The 25,236-nt window shown below is 42.9% G+C and overlaps 1 protein-coding gene across 10 annotated transcripts in view; it reads right to left on the reverse strand.

The window, feature by feature from the left end:
* Window positions 1-25,236, reverse strand: part of zdhhc14 (zinc finger DHHC-type palmitoyltransferase 14) — a 336,569-nt gene that overhangs the window by 70,861 nt on the left and 240,472 nt on the right. For all 10 annotated transcript variants that reach the window (XR_010976199.1, XR_010976198.1, XR_010976197.1 and 7 more), the window contains 5 exons: window positions 19,510-19,647; window positions 16,888-16,936; window positions 8,048-8,150; window positions 1,328-1,437; window positions 113-215 (listed from right to left, as the gene is read on the reverse strand). Coding sequence is in view for 6 of the 10 variants with exons in the window: in XM_068044785.1 (XP_067900886.1) it covers window positions 113-215; window positions 1,328-1,437; window positions 8,048-8,150; window positions 16,888-16,936; window positions 19,510-19,647 (503 nt within the window). In the remaining 4 variants the exon portion in view is untranslated. The remainder of the gene's footprint in view (window positions 1-112; window positions 216-1,327; window positions 1,438-8,047; window positions 8,151-16,887; window positions 16,937-19,509; window positions 19,648-25,236) is intronic.

Consider the following 25,236-nt stretch of genomic DNA (forward strand, 5'->3'; position numbering starts at 1 on the left):
TTACTAGACTTGGTTTTTCTGGGATAGGTGAAATGTACTACTGGAACAGATGAAAGAAGGGAAATAAACAATGACAGGATCTCAGTGAGCAACACTATGGTATGGATCCTACCATGTTGCTCTGAGATTGTGTGGCCCCATATGTGGTGATTCCATTTGGTGGCGCAACTGACTGTGATGTATCTGACTGGATCACTCCTCTTCGGTCAATTAAGCTATTAAAAAATAAAAGTATAGTTAGTAATTGATTACAAAAGTCTACTTATGGTTAAGATGAATAAAACTTTTTCATGGTTATATCATAGGCTTTGAAGTAACGTGACCAGCCTTTTGCAACAATAGAAAGAATCAAAGAGTTATAGTTTAATGTAATTTCCTTTTGTCCATCAGTTGCCTTTTGTAAAAACCATCATTGAATGCTAATGCCATCATCAGACTACTGACCTGGAGGTGCTATTAAACCTGACAGTTTGAGATAAATTAACAAAGTCACTTTAAATTGAAGCGTTCTGGGTTTAATCTAATCGTGATGTTTGTTTAGCTGCCTAACATGGACAGACTAAGGAACTCCAAAAAGATAAAAATGCCAATAATAAAATCAGTGTTTACTTGAATAAAATACCCACAAAAGTTAGCATAAGGACAATACCTTAAGGATTATTAAAACTAGTAATTCTTTATAACAGTTTTTTTTTTAGAAAGAATACTCTTTAAAATTAAAGGAACCTTATGGGTGCCATTGAATAGTGGGGATTTTTAATTCACATTTGTAATTTGCCTAATATTGAGTTCCTAACATCAGCTTTGCTTCCAGCAGCATGGGGGTAGAGTATCAGATAGAGGACAGGTAATTCCCCATAGGGATTGGTGGGGAAATCAAGCATTCCTGAGCTTCTCTCTCTTTCACTTCCTACTGGTTAGTCTTACAGTTGCATTGACTTGGACAATGTGGAGAGGTCCATTTCGGAAAACAGACAAAATAAATTAAAACTACAGTATGTTAGTTCACCTACACAAAGAAAAGTTAATAGTCATAGTCAAAAATTTGATTTCTTTTCGAAAGCTGATAAATATTTGTAAAAACTAACGGTTATGAAAGTAAATGTTAATAGCTGCTGTAATATGTGCAAAAAATGAAAAATATAATTGCACAGTTTTTGAACTCATTTAACGATTTTTTAAAAAGATAATCGATGTATAAACTCAACTTTAATCCAAAGCAAAATACAGGATTAGTAAACTATTCATTTTTGTGCTGAAAGGAAAAGAAAAAAATGGAAGGAAATCCTTGAACATTGATTTATTGCCCATCACAATCATTTCCCACCTCGGTGGCAATGGCCCACACAGAGCTGCACAACAATTTGTGAAGATATTCCCATAGCTATATGGATTGTAATTGTCTTTGCTTCTTTTATTTGACCAGGATCCTTTAATCTGCAAGAACAAAATTTAAAAAAATCATAACTATAGCTCAAAAGCAAAATACTGCAGATGCTGGAAATCTGAAATAAAAAACAAAAATGCCGGAAACATTCAGCAGGTCTGGCAGCCTCTGTGGAGAAAGTGACAGAGTTAACGTTTCAGGTCAATGACCTTTCATCAGAACTGAGAAAAGTTAGAAATGGAATAGGTTTTGAACAAATGAAAGGTGGGAGGGTGGGAAGAAGAAAAGGAAGGTCTGTGATAGGATGGAGGGCAGGACAGATTAAATGACGAAGGGCTGAATTTTACCGGCCCCTCGATGCTGTGGGTCGTAGCGTGGGGGCCGGTAACATTCTGCGGTTAGAGGCCCACCTCGATCCCCGACGTCAAGAAGGGCCCGCCGCATATTACCGGCGGCAGGGGGACCGAAAAGACCAGCTCCTTACTTTGCTGCTCGTTATGCTCTACACAACTGTGCACCCAATAGGGGGCAGGCCTGGCATGATGAGGAGAGACATCAACAAGATTCCTCCTCGGACTATGAGGACGCTGAGGACCTACAGGAGGAAAGGCGCATGGGAGGGCAGATGGCACCCAGGCTCTGCTTGCAGGGCTAGCTGTGAGCTAAGGATGTATGGCAATGGCTTATCAGACAAAGGCTCTCTGCCCCCTAGGAACCTACATGAGGGCTTCAAGCCACACATCACCCTTGCTCACCAGCTGTGTGCCAGTCCATATCTGCAGCATTGCTGGGTAAACCATTAGAGGCAGCAGCTGACTGAGCCAATGTCACTGCATCCATGGAGCTGCTCATGAGTAATGGTGGCATAGCAATGATGTTATTGCATACATTAGCTCTCCTGAAGGGCGAACGGTGCAAAGGGATAGAGTCATCGAGTTATACAGCACAGAAACAGGCCCTTCGGCCCATTGTGTCTGTGCCGGCCATCAAGCACCTAACTATTCTAATCCCATTTTCCAGCACTTGGCCCTAGCCAGGAATGCTAATGCGTTTCAAGTGCCCATATAAATACTTCTTAAATGTTGTGAGGGTTCCTGCCTGTACCACCCCTTCAGGCAGTGCATTCCAGATTCCAACCACCCTATGAGTGAAATTCTTTTTCCTCAAATCCCCTCTAAACCTCCTGCCCCTTACCTTAAATCTATGCCCCCTGGTTATTGACTCCTCCGCTAAGGGAAAAAGTTTCTTCCTATCTAACCTATAAATGCCCCTCAAGCTGGCACACATCATTCACACTAGAAAAGGACACATGTTGGTGAGTAACATTTAGTGAAAGACATATTTACATTGCTGTGACATCCATGCATTCCCATTTGTGTTAGTGTGTTCTCTGTAAATGCTTGCGAGTGCCCCTTCTTGGTGCAACCTCTGCGCTAGTAGCCTGACTGGAGGAAGGTTGCTGATCTGACTGCCCTTTGGCTGTGGATGACTTTGACACTCGTACCCTGTGCGCACGAGGCCTAGAGGGCTCGGGCTCGCTGGGGGAGTGCTCATTCATCCCCTTCTGGCATTGGACCCTTTCATGTGGATGGCCCCATGGCTACTCATCTCCTCTGCCATCTCCAGCCAGACTGCCTTGTTTAGGCGGGAGGGCCTCTTCTTGCTGTCACTGGTGAAAAGGTCTCCCGCCTTGCCCACACAGCCTGAAGGAGAGCGAGCATGGAGGCTTTGCTGCACTATGGGGCCACCCTAGAGCACCCCTCTGCCGTCCTCGGCTTTTGGTGTGGTCCTTTAAATGCAAAGGTGACTCCACCGTGTACCTGCTCTAACCTCTGGCTGCAAGTTTTGTCTTGCACATGTTTGAAAACTAATGCAGAACTAGTGAGGAAATCTGTGCTGTTGTCATGGTTTTTCAACTGTTACACATCGACACATGATCACGAACATTTTGATTCTGCAGCAGCTGATCATAGTTATTGGTGTAATATTTCTAGTTAGCAATGCAGCTAGAATATGAACATATTTTCCTGTTTTTTTTTAACAAAGATCATTTAATTGCAGTTACATGTATTTTCACATAACAGTTAGCAGAGAAATGAATACAGATTCCAAATGCATAGTGGTCTATGGCTTTTCACAGTCAGATGATTAGAAGCCCATAGTATGTAAATATTCTTCAATTATGGTTCTATTTCCATTGTGCATTTGCTTTTTATGGTACATTTAAGTCTCACGTCCTGGAATGTGCAAAATTAAGATTATTCACCCAGGTGCGGCACGCCTACAAGAAGCAATGTAACACTTGAGTGGAAGAAGAGGATCGCAACTTCACAGGACACTGGGATACAGCAGGGTTAAGTATGTGGCAGCAAAGCAGAAAGTGCTGGGGAAACTCATCAGGTAAGGCAGCATCTGTGGGGAGAGAAGCAGGGTTAACTTTCAGGTCTGTGACATGGTCACAGACCTGAAAGTTAACTCTGCTTGGCTCTCCACAGATGCTGCCTGACCTGATGAGTTTCTCCAGCACTTCCTGCTTTGCTGCCAGATTTGACAGCAGCCGCACTCTTCAACAGTGAGGTAAATACTTATTTGACAGCTGTCAGGAAGCAGGTGCTGGGATGCTTTAAATAGGGCCCCAGCACCTGCTGCACAGTTGTCAAAGGATTCCTCACTACGCCGGATGTCCTGCCTCTCCTCACGTAATATGGCGGGGGGGGGGGCGGTTGGCAGCAACGTGTTGCAGTGATGCAAATGAGCCCCCACGCGTAATATTGCGGGGGCTCGGCGGCGCCCGCTGAAGGCAGGCACGCACGCTGCTGAGTTCAAGGGGCGCCGCGCTTTCAGGCCAAAAGGTTTCATGGTACAAACCAAAGGGAGTGGTAATGGGGCAAGAAAAGAAACAAAAGATGTGTCTAGATGAGGTATGAATGGCAGGAAAGCAGCCGTCCCAACGCAAAGTAAAGGGATTAAGAAGGAAACAAGAGAAAAGACCAAACCAGCAAAATAACACGAAATAAGATGTGGACAAAGGTTATGATCTAGAATTGTTGAACTCAATGTTGAGTCCAGAAGGTTGTAAAGTGCCCAGTCGAAAGATGAGGTGCTATTCCTCATGCTTGCACTGAGCTTCATTGGAACACTACAGCAGGCCACGGACAGAAAGAGCAGAGTGAGAGCAAGGTAGAGAATTGAAATGACAGGGGACAGGAAGCTCAGGGTCATGCTTGCGGACTTAACTGAGGTGTTCTGCAAACCGGTCACCTAGTCTGTAAGTACAAGTAAATTGCTGTTTCACTTGGAAGGAGTGTTTGGGGCCCTGGACAGTGAGAAGGGAGGAGGTGAAAGAGCATGTGTTGCATCTCTTGCACTTACGTGGAAAGGTGTCGTCGGAAAGGGAGGGGGTGACTGAGGAGTGGACCAAGTGTCACAGATGCCAGGGTAATGTCACCACCAAACACATCTTCCCCTTCTCTCCCCTTTCAGCATTCTGAAGGGACCGTCCCTCTGTCCTTAGCTTGCTACCGTGTTCCAATGAAGCTCAACGCAAGCATGAGGTATAGCACCTCATCTTTCAACAGGGCACTTTACAACCTCTGGATTTAACATTGAGTTCAACAATTTTAGATCATAATCTCTGCTCCAATTTTGTTTCCTTTGTTTTGCTAGTTTGCTTTTTTCACTTGTTTCTTTCTTAATTCCTTTACTTTGTGCCTAGACAGCTGCTATCCTGCTATTCACATCTCATCGGGCGGCACAGTGGCGCAGTGGTTAGCACCGCAGCCTCACAGCTCCAGCGACCCGGGTTTAATTCTGGGTACTGCCTGTGTGGAGTTTGCAAGTTCTCCCTGTGAACCGCGTGGGTTTTCGCCGGGTGCTCCGGTTTCCTCCCACAGCCAAAGACTTGCATATGATAGGTAAACTGGCCATTGTAAATTGCCCCTAGTGTAGGTAGGGAATATGGGATTACTGTAGGGTTAGTATAAATGGGTGGTTGTTGGTCAGCACAGACTTGGTGGGCCAAAGGGCCTGTTTCAGTGCTGTATCTCTAAATAAAATAAAATAAATCTAGACACATCTTTTGTTTCTTTATTTATTTATTTTTATTTATTTAAAGATACAGCACTGAAACAGGCCCTTCGGCCCACCGAGTCGGTGCCGACCATCAACCACCCATTTATACCAATCCTACATTAATCCCATATTCCTACCACATCCCCACCTTCCCGCTATTCCCCTACCACCTACCTATACTAGGGGCAATTTATAATGGCCAATTTACCTATCTACCTGCAAGTCTTTGGCTGTGGGAGGAAACCGGAGCACCCGGTGAAAACCCACGCTGTCACAGGGAGAACTTGCAAACTCCGCACAGGCAGTATCCAGAATTGAACCCGGGTCGCTGGAGCTGTGAGGCTGCGGTGCTAACCACTGCGCTGCCCTTACTTGTTTACTTGTCCCATTACCACTCCCTTTGGCCTTGTACCATGAAACCTTTTGTCATTTAATCTGTCCTGCCCTCCACCCTATCACACATCTTCCCTTTACTTCTTCTTCCTACCCTCCCCACTTTTACTTTTCAAAACCTGTTAATTACATTTCTAGCTTTTCTCAGTTCTGATGAAAAGTCAACAAACCTGAAACGTTAACACTGTTTCACTCTCCACAGATGCTGCCAGACCTGCTGAGTGTTCCCAGCATTTTCTGTTTTTTTAGCTATAGTTCATATGGACAAAACATTTAACTTTCAACAAATAGGTCTCAAATTACTTAAAGAAGTCTCAAAATGTTTCAATTTATGTACACTAGTTTCAATGTTTAATAAAAACATGAAATTGACCATTATAAATTAATCAATAAATTACAGTTATTGCCACCTACTATAAAAATTAGTCTGCCATATCAAAGTTAAACCAGTTTGGACAATATCTTACAGCCCCCAAAGTTGAATCAGCCACTACAGAGTATTAATATTAGTGCTTTGAAATAATATACAAAACTGCAGCTGTAACTGTTAGAGCAAACAAATGCAGAATGAATACAACAGCTCGCTTGAGAAAGCATCATCAAGCACTCTGTGACAATCCTTTGTACTATCGGAAAACCAACAGATACTTTTAAGATTAATGCTTCGTCTTAGTAGTTCCAATTTTGTCTAACACCTTGCTTTATTAATTAATACTTTTAAGACTATTGTGTCAACAACTTTAATACTTTATTAGGAAATATAAGATTATTAGATTTTCTGTCCTCTACTGTATCATATCGATACATCAATCATAGTCAACAGGCAGGTCCTGTGCATTCATGTTACTTACATGTAAACACTTGCTGATTAGAACTTTGGTGCATTAAGTTCAAGCTGACTACCTTACACCAGTATACTCTCACTTCTTATATTCCCTTCCATAACGTACCAACTTTTAGTCACAAAATAGACATAAACGTAGCACCATGTGCTATTCCCTTTGTCTAATAAAATGTAGCAACTTGATTTGTCCAGCTCTATGCTAGACAGTAGGCTTCATCCCTCATCTTAAGGTTGTTAGTTTCAGAACTTTTCATTAGGCCATAGCTGGAACCTGTTTTCCAGGAAAGCACTTTAATTATCTGGCTTTTGCCCTTTCATTATCAAAGTCTCAGTTAAACATTCTACTTATCTACAGTTAGCTTTCTTTTATGTTAGTTCTTATAGTATTAAAATGATATGTTATAATCTGATCTATTTTATTATTCATTCTTGATGTTAGTTTGCATTATAGTTAATTATAAATTGTTACTGTTGCCTGCGTAACTGTTTTATTTTATCTCACCCAGCCTGAACACTCAAGGATGTGTTTTCTATGTCAGCAGAAATCCATGCTGAGTACAGAAAATAGTGTGTATCCACTTAGGATAACTTAATTTACCCATAATTCATATATTAGCCATTATATGTTAATAACTCTAAAACCTACAATAATGAATGATTTACATAATAGCTATGGATAGAAGTACTCAATTTTCATCAGTGATCATCCTGGGGATATGAATCTTCATTCTAGTAGCCCATCATTTGGGTCTAGACAGTAAGTTTTGGTAGGCTTTGTGACCATGGAGATCTCCTTATAGCTCAAACTACTTATGCCCTTGCTAGACTTTAAGGATGTAGGCAGTAATTGTACAATGGTTGGGAGTGGGAACCCTGGCTACCTTAACTCTTCCTTGCTCCAGGGCAGTGAGGCATCCCCAGAGAGTACCGAGTAACACAGCACAGAGCTGGGACCCTCTAACCCACTGCAGAAATTCTTCTTTACAATTTCTGTTATCCCTCCCCAAATCTGTAAAGGGAAATGCTATCCTTATTCTCCTTCAATGCATTGCATACATTATAACTCAGTGCAATTGCTGGTACCTCAGACCCTTCTTTATCAACCAAAGTACAGGTCTGTTTTTTGAATTGATCACCATATGGGAATTTTCTGATAAATCAGGCTAGTAACTAACTAAGGATTAATCAAAGCACAGCTACAGATGGCCAAGATAAATACTACTGATATCACAACCTTCAAACTGCTTGACCATTTTGTTTATCAGTGTGCAATAGCAACTGATTAATAACTGTTAAGAATGAAAACTAGTGTGCATTCATATTTCTTGTATGAAATGATCCAAAATACTTACATCTTCATTTGTGGTCTGATTTGAGCTGATCAGATATGTATGAAATCCTGACAGGCCAAGAATTGACCAAACAGAGAAGAAACAAACAACCGCTTCCAGCACAGTAATAATGGAGTCAAGGAGTGACAATGAAATACAACTGAGAAAGAAACATAAAGGGTAAGTTCTGGAATTCACCCTGGTGTATGTGAAGGGTATCAACAACATCTTGTATTTATATAGTGCCCTTAATGTAGTAAAACATTCCAAGATGCTCCACAGGAACATTATCAAACCAAATTTTACACGGAGCCACATAAGATATTAGGGCAGACTGGTCAAAGAGTTAGGTTTTAAGGAGCATCTGAAAGAAGGAAAGAGAGGCGGAGAGCCTTAGGGAGCAAATTTCAGAGCTTAAGGCCTCAGCAGCCGAAGGAACAGCTGCCAATGTTGGAGCAATTAAAATCGAGGATTCTGAAAAGGCCAGAATTGGAGGTGTGCAAATATCTCAGAGGGTTGTAGGGCTGGAGATTACAGAGATAGGGAAGAGAGAGCCCATGGAAGAATGAGAATTTTAAAATCAAGGCACTGCTTAACTGAGGGCCAATGTAGGTAAGCGAACACAGGGCTGATGGGTGAACAGGACGTGGTGTGAGTTAGGACATGGACAGCATAGTTTTGGATGACCCTAAGTTTATATTAGACTGGGAGCTCAGCTAAGAATGCGTTGGAATCTATTGGTCAAGTCTAGAGGTAACAAAGGCACGGATGAGAATTTCAGCAGGTGAGCTCAGACGGGGCAGAGTTGGGTGATGTTATGGAGGCAGAAATAGGTGGTTTTAGTGATAGGTTGGTTATGTGGCTCGAAACGCATCTTGGGGTCAAACAGGACACCAAGGTCGCAAACAGTCTGGTCTGTTATTTCCTGGAACTCAGCCATCTGGGGTCAAAGAAGAACTTCACAGAAACCTTTTTTCTCCTGAATTGACCTAGTGGACCTTTTTTAAAAATCTCTGTTCTTTTTTAATCCTCTCCCTGGAGATTCCACGGCTGCTGGGGTCATGCCACCTAGTCAGAATGCAGCTGAATGAGATGGCTCCATGGACCAGCTCTCTCTGTCATATAAGGAGCAGGTTTGCAGACAAATTACAGAAAGATGCAAGAACTACAAAGTTGTGATATGGGCGGCTTCAATTTTCCTAATGTAGACTGGGAGAGTACAGTGTAAGGGGCAAAAATGGGGCAGGAATTCCTGAGGTGTGTACAAGAGAACTTCCTTGAACGGTGTGTTTTTTGCCCAACTAACAGGGAAGCAGTGCTGGAGCTAATTCTGGGAAATGAAGTTGGGCCAATGAAGCATGTTTCATTGGGAGAGCATTTGGGGAGCAGTGATAATTATCATAAGATTTTAAAAAGCTGTGGAAAAGGACAAAGTCCAATCAAGTGTCAAAATATTCAACTGGAGGAGGGCTAATTTCAGTGACGTGATAAGGGATCTGGGCCAGATGGATCAGAATCAAAAATTGCCAGGCAAAACAGTAACTGAAGCCTTGAACGAGGGGATGGTCTGGTTGCAGAGCAGGCACATTCCCACGAGGAGGAAAGGATGGGCATCCAAAGCTGCTCCCTGGATGACTAAAGATATAGAGATTAAAATGAGACAGAGAAAGGAAATCTTATGAAAATGGGCGGCGGAAGCAGATTCAATAGTAACCTTCAAAACAGAATTGGATAAATACTTGAAAGCAAAAAAACCTACAGGGCTATGGGACAGAACCACAGAGCGGGAATAACTGGGCAACTCTATCAAAGAGCCAGCACTGCATTAGCACAATAGGCAAAATAGTCTCCTTCTGTGCTGTATCATTCTATGATTCTATTTGCCAGGATTCAGTGGCTAGGGAACAAGGTTTCTGGCAGGAACCAAAGGGAATGGCTTCAGTCTTCCCAATATTTAATTGGAGTAATTTCTGTTCATCCAATACTGGATGTTGGATAACCAGCCTTAAAAAAACGATGATACAAACTACTAAATACAAGCTTTAAAAATACACATACAAAATATGCTGTTGGGGGAGGTCTTTGAACAAAAGCTACACACTTCACCACTATGCCATTTAACATTAAACTGTAGTTCCTACTTCCATGATGCCATCTCATAAACTACAAATTAAATTGGAATATCAGTGATTTTCCCAAAAGATTTGTTGTACAAACACAGCATTTAAAACATGTATAAGTAAAATTTACCAAAAGTGAGTAGTTATGGTGCAGTAAGTAATATTAAAAAACCCTTTGTACCATATTTTGACCAGGTGGGTGGGCAGACAATTTGCTGCAAGGACTTCCAGGAAAATATTTTCATTCCCCTCCAGCCCAACTGTTTTGGCTGAAATCAGAAGGCCATATAAAGCAAACTGACGGAATGAACAGACAACATGGTGCAGTTTCTTAGTACACCAGTTCATTATGCCCACAAGTCTATTGTAATTTGCTTTCAATCTCTAATGGTTAGACCTGCTTTGGTTATTTCAAAAAAGCATCTGGAAACATACTACCATTCCTGAATGTTAACAGTGGGCTCTGAAGTTCAAGTATGAAAACTAGAAAAACACCCCTGGGTTCGGCTAGAAATGAGGGATGCATGTTAGTCTTGCAGTGTCAAGAATGGCCACATGATGGTGTTGAAGCAGGCAGAGAAACAGCTTCTGATACTTCTGACAGTCTCTCCTTTGATTGCAGTTAAAACAGCTAACACAGTTAGGTACTGCAATTAGTGAAATGATATCAGGTAAAAAATCCAAAAATCAACTTAAGTAGGAACGGATCACTGTCACTGCTGGAGAAAACGTCAAAGCGAAAACAAAACTGTAAGCAGCACATCTTGAATTTTCACCAGAGCTCAGTTGTGTGTCTTTCGTTTGAAAATGTCTTTGCTGGTATTATTTCAGACCAATATACCCATTGTTCACTGCCATTAAAGTGGCATTGTTAGAAAAGCCTAAAGCTTAGCTCATCACTGGTCTAAACTTTAATCTTAAATACCTATTATTGTTGGAATTTTATTTGGAGGAATACTAATTCTGCTTTACAGAATCACAGAATAATACAGTGCAGAAGAGGCCCTTCGGCCCATCGAGTCTGCACCGATGCATTAAAACACCTGACCTTTAAAAACTTACTTTCCCAAGAATGCAGCCCAACTTCACCTGTCATTTTTCATTTCATTTCTTCCTAAAATAATCATCTTAAACAATTACGCAGCAGGATCTTCATCAGAATTTATTTGAAGATCCTATGTTGCTTCTGACTAAACTTATATCATCTGGAAAAAGAACTGGGTAGCATGTTCAATGTTCAATTCATCACAATGGGCTGAATCTTGCTGGAAAAATAACAGTGTGGTAATATGCACGCCATTATTAATATGCAAAGCGGCCAGCAAGTTCAGGGGATTAAGTAATCTGCCGTGAGTTACAAATCTCCAGAGCTTGTTGCTCTATTTATGCTGTTCACTTCAAAAAATGGTATTGAGCCCTTAATCTCTCTGTTATTTTTAAGTACTTGCTGGATTTGCACATTAATTGCCCATTAAACTCACTGAAGAAAGTTAGGGCTGGTGATTAAGGGTGTAAGTAACTTTTTAACATGGTGATAATTGTTAATGCAATGGCAATCAACCTCTCCGGCCCAGAAAGGGAACAATTTAAGAACATTAGAAATAGGACCAGGTGGTCCCTCAAGCCTGCTCCGCTATCCAATACAATCATGGGTGATCTTCTGTCTCAACTCCCCATTCCCTTGATTCCCTGTGAGATCAAAAATCTATTTATCCCAGCCTTGAGTATATTCAATGATGGAGCATGCACAACCCCCCCGGGGAAGACAATTCCAAAGATTCTCCCTTTGATCACTCTCTGAGCAAAGAAACCTCTCATCTAACGATTCTGTGATCTCAGTCCTAAATGATCGACTCCTTATCCTGAGACTGTGCCCCCATGTTCTAGATTCCCCAGCCAGGGGGAACAACCTCCCAGTGTCTACCCTGTCAAGCCCCTGCAGAATTTTGTATGTTTCAATGGGATCACCTCTCATTCTTCTAAACTCCAGAGAATATAGGCACAATTTACTCAGCTTCTCATCATAGGATACCCCTCTCATCCCAGAAACCAATCTAGTGAACCTTTGGTGTACCATCTCCAAAGCAAGTATATCCTTCCTTAGATATGGAGACCAAAACTGCACACAGTACTTCAGATATGGTTTCACCAAAGGCCTATACAATTGCAACAAGACTTTCTTATTCTTGTATTCCAGTCCCTCCTTCCTTTTTGGCCTCCTTGTCTCGAGAGACAATGGGTAAGCACCTAGAAGTGATCAGTGGTTTGTGGAGCAGCACCTGGAGTGGCTATAAAGGCCAATTCTAGAGTGACAGACTCTTCCACAGGCGCTGCAGGTAAAGTTGGTTGTCGGGGCTGCAACACGGTTGGCTCTCTCCTTACACTGCCGTTTCTTTTCCTGCCAACTGCTGAGTCTCCAACTCGCCTCTCTTCAGCCCTGCCTTTATAGCTGTCCGCCAGCTCTGGCAATCGCTGGCAACTGGCTCCCACGACTTGTGGTCAATGTCGCAAGACTTCACGTCGCGTTTGCAAATGTCTTTAAAGCGGAGACATGGACGGCCAGTGGGTCTGATACCAGTGACGAGCTCACTGTACAATATGTCCTTGCGGATCCTGCCATCTTCCATGCGGCTCACATGGCCAAGCCATCTCATAGGCCGCTGGCTCAGTAGGGCGTACGTGCTGGGGAGGTTGGTTGCCTCGAAGACTTCTGCCACCTGATGTCAAGGATTCTCCGGAGACAGCGAAGATGGAATGCGTTGAGACGTCGCTCTTGGCTGACACACGTTGTCCGGGTCTCACTGCTGTAGAGCAAGGTATTGAGGACACAGGCTTGAAACACTCGGACTTTTGTGTTCCATGTCAGTGTGCCATTTTCCCACACCCTCTTGGCCAGTCTGGACACAGCAGCAGACGCCTTTCCCATGCGCTTGTTGATTTCTGCATCGAGACAGGTTGCTGGTGATGGTTGAGCCCAGGTACATGAACGCTTAAACCACTTCCAGAGTGTGGTCGCCAATATTGATGGATGGAGCATTTCTGAAGTCCTGTCCCATGGTGTTCGTTTTCTTGAATAGGCCAAATTCATTGCAGGCAATCGCAAGCATGTTGATGACTCTCTGCAGACTCTCTTCCGTGTGGGATGTTAATGCAGCGTCAGCAAAGAGGAATTCCCTGATGAGGACCTTCTGTGCTTTGGTCTTCGCTCTAAGACGGGCAAGGTTGAACAACCTGCCATCTGATCTTGTGCGGAGGAAAATTCCTTCTTCTGAAGACGCGTGAGAGAGCAGCAGTGAGAAAAAGATCCCAAACAGTGTGGGTGTGAGAACACAGCCCTGTTTCACACCACTCAGGATGGGAAAGGGGTCTGATGAGGCACCGTTATGCTGAATTGTGCCTTTCATATTGTCATGGAACGAGGTGATGATGCTTAGTAGCTTTGGTGGACATTTGATCTTTGCTAGTAGTCTGAAGAGACCACGTCTGCTGACGAGGTCAAAGGCTTTGGTGAGATCTATGAAGGCAATGTAGATGGGCATCTGTTGTTCGCAGCATTTCTCCTGTAGCTGTCGAAGGGAGAACAGCATATCACTAGTGGATCTCTCTACTCGAAAGCCGCGCAGTACTTCGGGGTAGACATGCTCAGCCAGCATCTGGAGTCTGTTTAAAATGACTTGAGCGAAAGCTTTCCCCACTGTGCTGAGCAGGGAGATTCCAAGGTAGTTGTTGCAGTCACCGCAGTCACCCTTGTTCTTATAGAGGGTCATGATGTTAGCATTGCGCATGTCCTGTGGTACTGCTCCCTCATCCCAGCACAGGCAAAGCACTTCATGGAGTGCGGAGAGTATAGCAGGCTTGGCACACTTGATTATTTCAGGGGTAATGCTGACCTTTCCAGGGGCTTTTCCGCTGGCTAGAGAATTGATGGCGTTACTGAGCTCTGATTTTGTTGGCTGCTTGTCCAGCTCATCCATGACTGGCAGAGACTGGGATGCATTGAGGACGGTATCAGTGACATCAATTTTCCTGGAGTACAGTTCTAGGTAGTGCTCCACCCAGCGGTCCATTTGCTTGCTTTGTTCAGTGATCATTTCCCCTGATTTAGACTTGAGGGGGGGGGGGGCGATCTTCTTGATGGTTGGCCCAAAAGCTCTCTTAATGCCGTCATACATTCCTCTGATGTTTCCAGTGTCGGAGGCCAGCTGAATACGACTGCACAGGTGTTGCCAGTAGTCATTTGCACAGTGTCTGGCTGTTCTTTGCGCGGTGCCTCTGGCAGCTTTAAGTGCTAAGGATATTAACTCGCTGGGGGCTTTCTTATAGTTCAGCAGTGCAGTGCCCTTGGCGGCTATGACTGGTTCCATCTCTTCAAAGTGAGATTGAAACCAGTCTGCATTCTGCTTCTCACATTTGCCTAATGTGGTCAGTACTGAGTCATAGATGGCATCTCTGATGTAGGCCCACTAGGTCTCTGCAAACCCTGCAGGAGTGTTTTGAAAGGCTTTTTCAAGCGAACTGAGAAACTTTTGTGACAGCTGTGGGTAAGAAATTCTGGTAGTGTTGATGCGCAGGCGGCCATTCTGCTTGGAGTGATGTAGCTTCTTTGGCTCGAGTCTAACTTTGCTGCACGCCAGGGAGTGGTCATTGTCGCAGTCAGCACTGTGGAAGCTGCGTGTGATTTGAACACTGCTTATGGAGGCTTGCCTTGTGACGATGAGGTCCAGCTGGTGCCAACAACGTGATCTTGGGTGTCTCCATGAAACCTGGTGACAGGGTTTAGTTTGAAAGAACAAGTCGGTGATGCAGAGGTTGTGGTAGGTACACAACTCCAGCAGTCTCTGTCCATTCTCATTCATCCTTCCAATGCCATAGCGCCCAAGGCAGGAGGGCCATGATTCACGGTCGGTCCCAACCCTGGCGTTAAAGTTCCCCAGCAGGAACAAATGTTCATTAGGAATGCTACTAATGATATTATGGAGTTCCTCGTAGAACTGGTCTTTAACTTCATGTGGAGAGCAGAGTGTTGGAGCATAGACGCCGAGTAGGTGTACTGGACCAGAGGCGGTGAGCAGTCGGATGGACAGTATGCGTTCCGAGCCATCTGTAGGTGGCTCTATCATGCTGAGCAAAGAGTTCCTGATGGCGAAGCCCACTCCATGCTGTCTTGGTTCTTCTGGATCCCTACCCTGCCAGTAGAAGGTGAAGTCTTGCTCCCTTAGTGATCCGCTCGCAGGGAGGCGTGTCTCCTGAAGTGCTGCAATATCCGCATTGAGTTTACTGAGCTCGTTGTTAATGATGGCGGTCTTCTGAGAGTTATCAATTTGTGTAACATCTTCCGACAGGCCAGGATACTTAGTTCTGACGTTCCCAGCTGCAAAACGAAGGGCTGGTACCTTCCTTCCTTTTTTTAACGTGCTGTTTGGTGCGGTATTACAGTCCACTTGTCAGGCAATGACCGCGCTCCAAGTACCTATTGAAGCAGATGGACTGTGGCGGGACAGAACCTTTCTGACCGGGGGCTGCCCGGTTTGAGGCGGGCAGTAGCTGTCCAATGAGATGCGACGACCTCTCACACCGACAAAGGCAACCCGTGGCGCCAAATCTCTATGCTAACTGAGCTGGACTTAAAACCCATAACTGCTGCCTTCCATGTTATTTTGGTCATTGTGAGGCGACTATGGAGTGACCTCTCCATGGTGCATGCCTGGGTGAAATGTATGGAGGTTGTGAGTTGCCCAAGTGTCAAAACCCCCCTCTCGGCCTTCCTAGTGGGATCCAAAAGGAGTGCAGAGCATGACCTTTGGCACCAGTTTGACTGCAGGAACTGCCAGAAACATGCCAAAGGTGACATGCCTTCGGGGCTCAGCTCTGGATTTTCTGTTAGGGTTTACTCCAGTCCCCTAGCAATAAAAGCCAACATGCCATTTGCCTTCCTAATTGTTTGCTGTGTCCCTTGTACAAGTACATCAAATTTAAACTGTTCCATCTCATTCCAGCATGCAGTAAATTCTTCTTAGAGATTTAAAAAAATTTCAAATTTTAATTTTTGTTCTTACATTTCCTTTCTTTTTTTGTCTCTCTTAATCCAATTACTTTTCCCCTCTCTCTCTTTCTGCATCTAATTTGACTCTCAATCACCCTCCTCCTCTGTCATTCCTATTTTTTCTCAATCCTCATGTTTCATTGGTTCACCATGGTCCCAAATGGCCTGCTGTCCTCACAATGCCATTGTCAGCTTGCACTTCCAGCAAATTATGGCACAAAAATATTTTGAGCTGAAGGAAAAAGTTTAACCAATAGCGCAAGCCGCGAGATGCCCCGCTTCAGCAAGATCTGGCCCAATGTCTGTGTCAAACAGGATTGCAAACATGAGGTACTTCATTCAACATGGATAAAACTCAATATCATCCCTAAAAAAAGCTAATTTTAGTGTGGCATGGGTACACCTATGTTACACTGTAAATATCAGGTTCTTAAAACTGTGTTAAAAACAGGAAAAAATAAAAATATTAATTGTGTACAGTTATTGTTACATGTTACTTAGGAATAAGTAAAATTAAAAAATGCTTAACATCTTCAGAATTGATAATATTCAGCAAACAAAATAATAAATAAGTATCTATTGATCAATTGGACAGAATCTCACTGTAGAAATGCACTTGGCACCAAACATCACTACACTCTCTGAAAGTACAGTCAATCCTCCTCAGGATCTGTTTCAAATGTGACAGTAAAGGATATCTTGCAGGGCTGTCCTTTAGTGCATTTAGAAATCCTGTCTTCTGAGATCCTACATAAAATTATTCAAATATGTGTTAGGTTAACACAAAATCAAAGCTCACTTCATTAAGTTATTAAGAGTATATAAGTCAATTATGTTAGTCATTAAGACAAATAGACGGAGTTACCCTAGTTTTCAGGGCTAGATGTCAGGGTCTGGGGTTCGCCCTGACTTACGATACTTCTTAGTCCTCTTCCCCAGTTTGCAGACTCAAGCTCTAGAATTCTAGTGAAAACCTAACACATTTAGCATCAAAGAATTCCAGTTTGTTTATAGATTGCAATATCAGTGCTGCCTGTGCAACGAAAACAATGGGTAATGGATCGCTCTAGGTGATAAAACTGGCCATGAAATTCCTACCCAGATAATTGGATCAGCAATTTAACCAAATAACATTTATTTTAACGCTGTTTATTAAAATAACCAGTAAGATTAAAATGAATACCTTGCTGTGTAAGTTTTCAGGCAGATCAGAAGAGATATAGATCTTGGGTCTAAAGAGATCAAAGGGTACGGGGCGGAAGCGGGAACAGGTTACTGAGTTGGATGATCAGCCATGATCATAATGAATGGCGGAGCAGGCTCAAAGGGCCAAATGGCCTACTCCTGCTCCTATTTTATATGTTTCTATATCATATCAAATTGGAATCTATAATAATAGGTCAGTTTTTGTTTGCCTGGACAGTTTTGAATGGTTAGTTTAAGGCGCACATCTGTTGGTGGGTTTACATGGTGAGGGGTGCCTGATGCACGCAGAAGCACACGGAAGACTGGAGCACACGACGCATGTGCGGCTGCCAACAGTTGATGGCGGCAGCAGTGATGGTGGGGTGGGGGGGTTGGTAGAGAACAAAAACAGCGGTAGGTAAGGGAGCCCAGCAACAAAGCTACCCTGGCTGGAAAGATTGTTTCCGTGAAGGATAGCATGGGATTGATGGGAGGGATGGGGACGGCATGGGAGTGATGGAAGGAATGAGATGGGGATTGGCATGAGAGGGGTGACATGGGAAAAATGGAATGGCATGGGATGGGTGGATGAGATGATGGAATTGGTTAATTGTGGCAAAATGGACAGGACAATTATTTGATAAACTTGTTATTCGAAAGCTATTCTTTGCACTAAAATGTAAGATTTACTAGATTGAATGAAAAAGTTTGAGAAAAGCTGTCCGGTGAATTAAAACATCAGTGTTGATTATACAAAAGAAGATGATAACAGTCTGTATCCTCCAGAGTTTCTACGCAGTCTAACTCCAATGGGCATGCCACCACACAAACTTGGACTCGAGGAAGGAGCAGTTATAATGTTGCTATTAAACTTAAATCCTAAAATAGGACTTTGTCATGGAACAAGATTGGTAGTTAGGAAGCTGTTTTCTTCAATGAGAGATGCTGAAATTATAACAGGCAGATTTCAAGGAAATAGAGTGTTTATTCTTCAAATAATATTGAGCCCATCAGATGTAAACCTGCCTTTTCAACTCAGGAGAAAACAGTTCCCAATTAGTCTTTCATATTCCAGGACTATAAACAAGTGACAAGGCCGGACTCTTGACAAAGTTTGTATTTATATTCCAAGGCCTGATTTTACACATGGACAGCTTTATGTAGCTTTTCCCAGAGTGAGATGTTTTGGTTCTGTTAAAATTTTTGGCGAAAGAATAACTAGAAATCCTGTACTGTTGCAATAAAGATACTAATTTGACTGCAAACATTTTGTGTGTCTGCTAGTCCATTATTATTACATAAATCATAAAAGTCAGCAATTTTGCATTTAAAGGAGATTGTAGTCTGTTTAGGGTAAAATTAAAATATACTCACTCGGGAAACTGGATTAGAACATGACCTTTCACTTCTGGGACTGGGCTCAAATCTAAACCTGATTGACAAATAATTGTCTCCTCTGTTTTCTGGTTGTGACTTTGTGAATTGAATTTCAATTCCCACAGAGCATGTGCCCACAGCACAAAATGTTGCCATACATTTGCCTATATCACTCAAGAGGACATAGAATGACTGATGTGAGAAACAGAACTGCCACCCTTGTGAGTACGGGATGCTTTTTTTTAACCTGATAAGCAGAAACATATACACACAAAATTCATAAAATATGCAGTCACTCAATTACAACCAAATTCAGTTCAAAGATCCTGTTCAAAGACACAGTGAACGAGCTAAGCATGTCTTTTTCAAATGAGAATATTAAGCTTTCTCGCATTCATGCTAAATTCTACTTTTTTCTCTATTAACTAAATATTACTCTACTATTAAATATTTTCTTAGGAAAAAGGTGTTTGGTTGAAAATGTTCCAAAAGAAACTCCTGTTTTGGTGAGGTCTATAAACTTACGATCTAGTAAATACCTTTTCATTTATATTTACAGTCATGATCTTATGCCCTGAAACTGAAAATATTCCAGGTATATGGGTCCATAAATCATTCTAAATTGTCCCCGATGCAGTCAAACCCAAGACAATTTTCACTAAATCTGACAGTAATTAGCTTCATTTTAGAATACGAGAGATGAGCTAAGACTACACTATATTGCAGCAACAAACATTCTAACCTGAAACAGTACTTACGAAGAATGACATGTGTGATGACGAAAGCGAAGATGAAGACTGTCAGAAATGACAGTGACAAAATAAACATGTAAAAAAATCTGTAGTTTCTTTTTCCCACGCAGTTGCCTACCCAAGGGCAGTGGTGATCAAATCGTTCTGAAGGAGGAAAAACAATATCAGAAAAAATTATAAGATTGGGTTATAAACCATACTTTTACAGTTTTCTTTTTGTAAAAAAAAAATTTGCCGAGTTACCATTTTTAATCTGGGACAGTTTTAATCAACTTATCCTTTACCAACATTTGAGACACAGTTTTGATCATTAGTCTGTTCATCATTCAACTAAAATGCATTCTGTTCCATTCCTTATTCTAGCAAAAGAAACAAACAGGATTATTTTAGTTGATCTTACAATATATCATCTTCACTCTCGATTTAGTTTGCCATATAAAAGGAATTTTGGAGAAAATAAAACTGCAAATAGAGACTACACATCTTTTTAAATAAGTGTGCTTTACGATGAATATATTCTTGCACTAAAAAATACTGGAAGCCACTACATTTCAGATTATAAAATGACTAAATTAGGTTTGAAGTATCCCAGTCAACCCCATTGAAAAGAATGTAATGATAAAATTAAAATGTATGAGACAATGGAGCAGAACTACTTTTCTGCTTATATAATATACAATAGTAATATAGTACTGATGAAAGGTCACAGATCTGAAACATTAACTCTGCTTCGCTCTCCACAGATGCTGCCTGACCTGCTGAGTATTTCCAGCACTTTCTGTTTTCATTACTGTTCTGCTTACCTAGAGTACTTGGATATCCTCCTGAATAATTATAAATATACTTTACTTATTCCTAGCTCAGGTTTCTGAATTACAATGTGCTCTACATACAGTGGGCAAGGTAACTGCTCCAACAAGAAAAATCAGTGCATGCTTATCCCTTTAAGATTAATTTTGGGACTTTATAAAGCTCTGGTTGGGCCACAACTAGAGTATTGCATCCAGTTCTGGTCACCACACGTTAAGAAGGATGTAAGGGTCCTTGAGAGAGTAGGTTTACCAGAATGGTTCCAGGGATGAGGGATTTTAGCGACAAACTCAGGTTGGAGAAGCTGGGGTTGTTCTCCCTTGAACAAAGGAGATTGAGAGGAGATTTGACAGGTGTACATGATTATGACAGGTTTAGATAAGGTGCACAGAGAAAAGCTGTTCCCAATAGCTGGTGGTACAAGAACTAGGGGACCCAGATGTAAGGCTTTGGGCAAGAGATGCAGGTCAGATGGGGAGAAGAACTTTTGCTACGCAGCAATTAGGAATGAACTACCAACAAGGACTGTGAAAACGGAAAAGATGAATGATTTCAAAAGGACATTGGATGGGCACTTAAAGGAAATAAACTTGTTGGGTGATGGGGATAGAGAGGGGCAATGGGACTGATTGGATTGTTCTAGAGTTCCGGCATGGACTTGTTCTGAATGGCCTCCTTCTGTGCCATAATGACTATATTAGTCTTTAAGAAGACCATCCTACTTGCACCATAAAAAATCTCCCCAGGTGTTTTGCAATTATTTCTGTTCACAGAAGGTATGTTAAGCAAAAGATTAGCAATGAACCATCATCCTGATGATGGAGGTGAATGATCCATTTTTTCTACACAAGTAAACTTACTTTTAGAAAGTAAAAAAGGCAAGTGGTATGTTGGCGTTCATAGTGAGAGGATTCGAGTACAGGAGTAGGGATGTCTTGCAGCAATTATACAGGGCCTTAGTGAGGCCACATCTGGAATATTGTGTGCAGTTTTGGTCTCCTTATCTGAGGAAGGTCGTTCTTGCTATAGAGGGAGTGCAGCGAAGGTTTACCAGACTGATTCCTAGGATGGCTGGACTGACGTATGAGGAAAGATTGAGTCGGTTCGGATTATATTCGCTGGAGTTCAGAAGAGTGAGGTGGGATCTCATAGAAACCTATAAAATTCTAACAGGACTTTGCAGGGTAGATACAGGAAGGATGTTCCCGATGGTGGGGGAGTCCAGAACAGGGGTCATAGTCTAAGGATACAGGTTAAACCTTTCAGGACTGAGATGAGGAGAAATTTCTTCACCCAGGGAGTGGTGAGCCTGTGGAATTTGCAACCACAGAAAGCAGTTGAGACCAAAACATTGTATGTTTTCAAGGAGGAGTTAGATATAGCTCTTGGGGGCGAAAAGGATCAAAGGATATGGGGGGGAAAGCAAGAACAGGTTATTGAGTTGGATGATCAGCCATGATCATAATGGTCACTGAAAGTGGCAACGCAGGTGGATAAGGTAGTCAAGAAGGCATTCGGCATGCTTGCCTTCATCGGTCGGGGCATAGAGTATAAAAATAGGCAAGTCATGTTGCAGCTGTACAGAACTTTAGTTAGGCCACACTTAGAATACTGCATGCAATTCTGGTCGCCACACTACTAGAAGGATGTGGAAGCTTTGGAGAAGATACAGAGGAAGTTTACCAGGATGTTGCCTGGTCTGGAGGGCATTAGCTATGAGGAGAGGTTGGAAAAACTCGGATTGTTTTCACTGGAACGACGGAGGCGGAGGGGCGACCTGATAAGAGGTTTACAAAGTTATGAGCGGCATGGACAGAGTGGATAGTCAGAAGCTTTTTCCCAGGGTGGAAGAGTCAGTTACTAGGGGACATAGGTTTAAGGTGCGAGGGGCAAAGTTTAGAGGGGATGTGCGAGGCAAGTTTTTTTTACACAGAGGGTGGTGAGTGCCTGGAACTTGCTGCCAGGGGAGGTGGTGGAAGCAGATACGATAGCGACGTTTAAGAGACATCTTGACAAATATATGAATAGGAAGGGAATAGAGGGATATGGGCCCCGGAAGTGCAGAAGGTGTTAGTTTCGACAGGCATCAAGATCGGCGCAGGCTTGGAGGGCCAAATGGCCTGTTGTACTGTTCTTTGTTCTTTGAATGGCGGAGCAGGTTCAAAGGGCCAAATGGCCTACTCAAAGAACAAAGAACAGAGAGTGAGTGAGCATCTCCTGGGGTACAAGGGTGCATCTGCTACAAATTAGCCATTCCAGTCATGTGTTTACCACTGCACAAGTGGAGCCGTATAGGAGGAGTGGTTGGAATGTTGCGATGGGCAGCCCTTATCCCATCAATGTCTCTGTTCTCTCATGCAGGTCAAGATGAACGACAAGAGCAAATAGCTGGGGAGACTGGGGGGCAGCTAGCCACCTCTGAGGAGGAGTGAGCCTCAGAGGGTGCACCGACACATCACTCCCCCGCACCCACAACCAGCGCTCATACTCTCACATTGGTGGGTATCCGTTTGCAGTGAGATTCGGGCACACAACCTGGTGACCACGTCAGAGATGTGCCCAAGCAACTGATGGAGGCTGTGACAGCTGAGGCCACTGACAGTTGGAGAACTGTGGAAGGCTAGGCCTATGCTCAGCCTCAGGCTGATGATGTGCCTCTGGTGTCACTGGCAACATGGGAAATACTGCAGCTGCAGCGAGAGGTAAGGCAACATCTAACAGAGATGCCAGAGACTATGCATCCCCAAGAGGAGTCCATCCAAATCTTGGGTGCCGCGACGTCTCTGACGGGTGCACATTTGGTTTTCTCCATCGAGAGATTAGCAACTCCCCTGGAGAACCACATACAGCAGAGCAATCAGTGGCTGTCGGAGATGCATACAGACTTGCACACCATTGCATTGTCCATGAGCTCCGTGCAGCAGTAGCAAGGTGAGAAGGGGAAAAAGCACCTGGAGTCTCTCTCAGTTCAGCAGCGAGGTACAAGTGTGCATTATAAGGGGGAAGGAGCGGCTGGCTGCCGCAACTGGGGTCTGCTCCTGGTGCAGACAGTATCTCCAAAGCCCCTCTGCTAGTGACGCAAGTGCCTCCATCACCCCGACAACAGAGGGGGGTCGTTCAACTGCGCAGGAGGTCCTCAGTATGTTGTGGCCTTCATGCCTCAGGCAGCCAGAGAACGTCGAATGTTATGTCTTGTGGTTCCCAAAGCTCTGAAATAATCACACTTTTTAAACACAGATACTGGAGTTTACATCTCTCATATTTTACACATGTGGCAGAATGATAGTGTGTGTGTTTGGTACACAGACTGTAGTATAGTAGTGTTTGATGCGGTATTATGGATATACAAGTATACATAAACATGAACAGTATAAATCCTAAATCATTTTGAGATAATATAACGATATAACCTCCTTCTTTCTTTAAATAAACTGCAATGCCTTTTACTTTCAGCATAATTTTTCCAAACATTTATTTTCTTCCCTGGCTACTAAAAACAAAATTTACAATCAACTTTTACAATTAAACTTGTAATTCTGAAGACCTGAAAACTCTTCTGTGGCTCATTTTCTTTCAAGGCATTATTCACAATATTATTCAGGTGGTAAGATGTTGTGCCTCCATCTGGTGGATTTGGTTGTCATCATCCCTCTGTGGGATAAGTTGGCGCACTGCACTGGTGATGTTGTGCGTGTTGCTCTTGGTATTGCAGAAGTTGTGCTTGACGTTTTGTTGAGTCACTTGCCCGTGATGTTGCATCACTTGTTGGTAATGTTGCTGATGTTGTGTCACTTGTTGATGTTGCTAATGACCTTCTCTACTTTATTAGTTCTGGTGTAGGCTGAATATGGACTCTGTTCCTTCTCATCTGCTTACCGGTTTCGGTCTCGATGATGTATGATCTTGGAGTCTCAGCTTCACCAGCAACCTTTGCTCGGTTCCATGTTTTCAGGATTGGATCCTGTGCATGCACAATCTGTCCTCTCAACAACTCAAGCAATGATTTGGCATGTTAGTTGAAGTGCTGACTTCCTTCTATCTGTGCATCAGTGATTTGTCGTCTTACTTCCTCATGGTCATTTCAGGTTGTATCTTGCTGGGCAGAATTGCCTTGCATTTTCTGCCATTCAGTAGCTCTGCAGGCAATTTCATGTGGGCCTTGAGCAGTGTAGCTTGGAGTGACAATAAGGCAAGGTTGGGTCTTCCTTTGTCTTTCAGCATTTCATGTGGGTCTTCTTGATCGTCTGGATGTGTCATTCTATAAAATTGTGTCCCCTTGGGTAATGAGGTGATGAAGTTATGATGTTGAATCCATACTGTGCAGCAAACTCCTTAAACTCTCTGGAGGTGAACTGGGTCCCATTATCACATATCAGCAAATAGGACTTGTACTGTGGTGACTGTTGCAGCTCTCAAATCTTTTACCTTACTGATGAATGGAAACTTTGAGTGATAGTCTGCTACTGTAAGATACCATTCTTGGTTGTGCGTGAATAAGTAGGCTCCCACAGTATGCCATGTTCTGGGTGGTACTCACTAACCATCATATCCTCTTTTGGCTGTGTGTTTCTATACTTCTGGCATACACTGGACGTAGATACCATTCTTTCAATGGCTTTGTAGATACCTATCCAGTACACAGCCGATCTGGTTCTAAGCTTACACTTCTCCATTCCCATGTGACCTTCATGAATCTTCTGGAGAAGTTCTCTCTGTATCGTTTTAGGTACGATGATTCTGGATCTGGCCAGAAGAATGCTGTCTTTTAGTGATATGTCATCTCTGATTGACTCGATTACTAGCTGTGTTTGCTGCATATTATCTGGCCAACCCTGGATCACTTGCTGAGAGAGCATCTATAACTCTTCATCTTAACTGGTCTCATCTCTGATTTGACTCATTTTTGGTGGTGTCACATTCACT

The sequence above is a fragment of the Heterodontus francisci genome, chromosome 13, assembly GCF_036365525.1.
Source record: "Heterodontus francisci isolate sHetFra1 chromosome 13, sHetFra1.hap1, whole genome shotgun sequence".
Lineage (NCBI taxonomy): Eukaryota > Metazoa > Chordata > Chondrichthyes > Heterodontiformes > Heterodontidae > Heterodontus > Heterodontus francisci.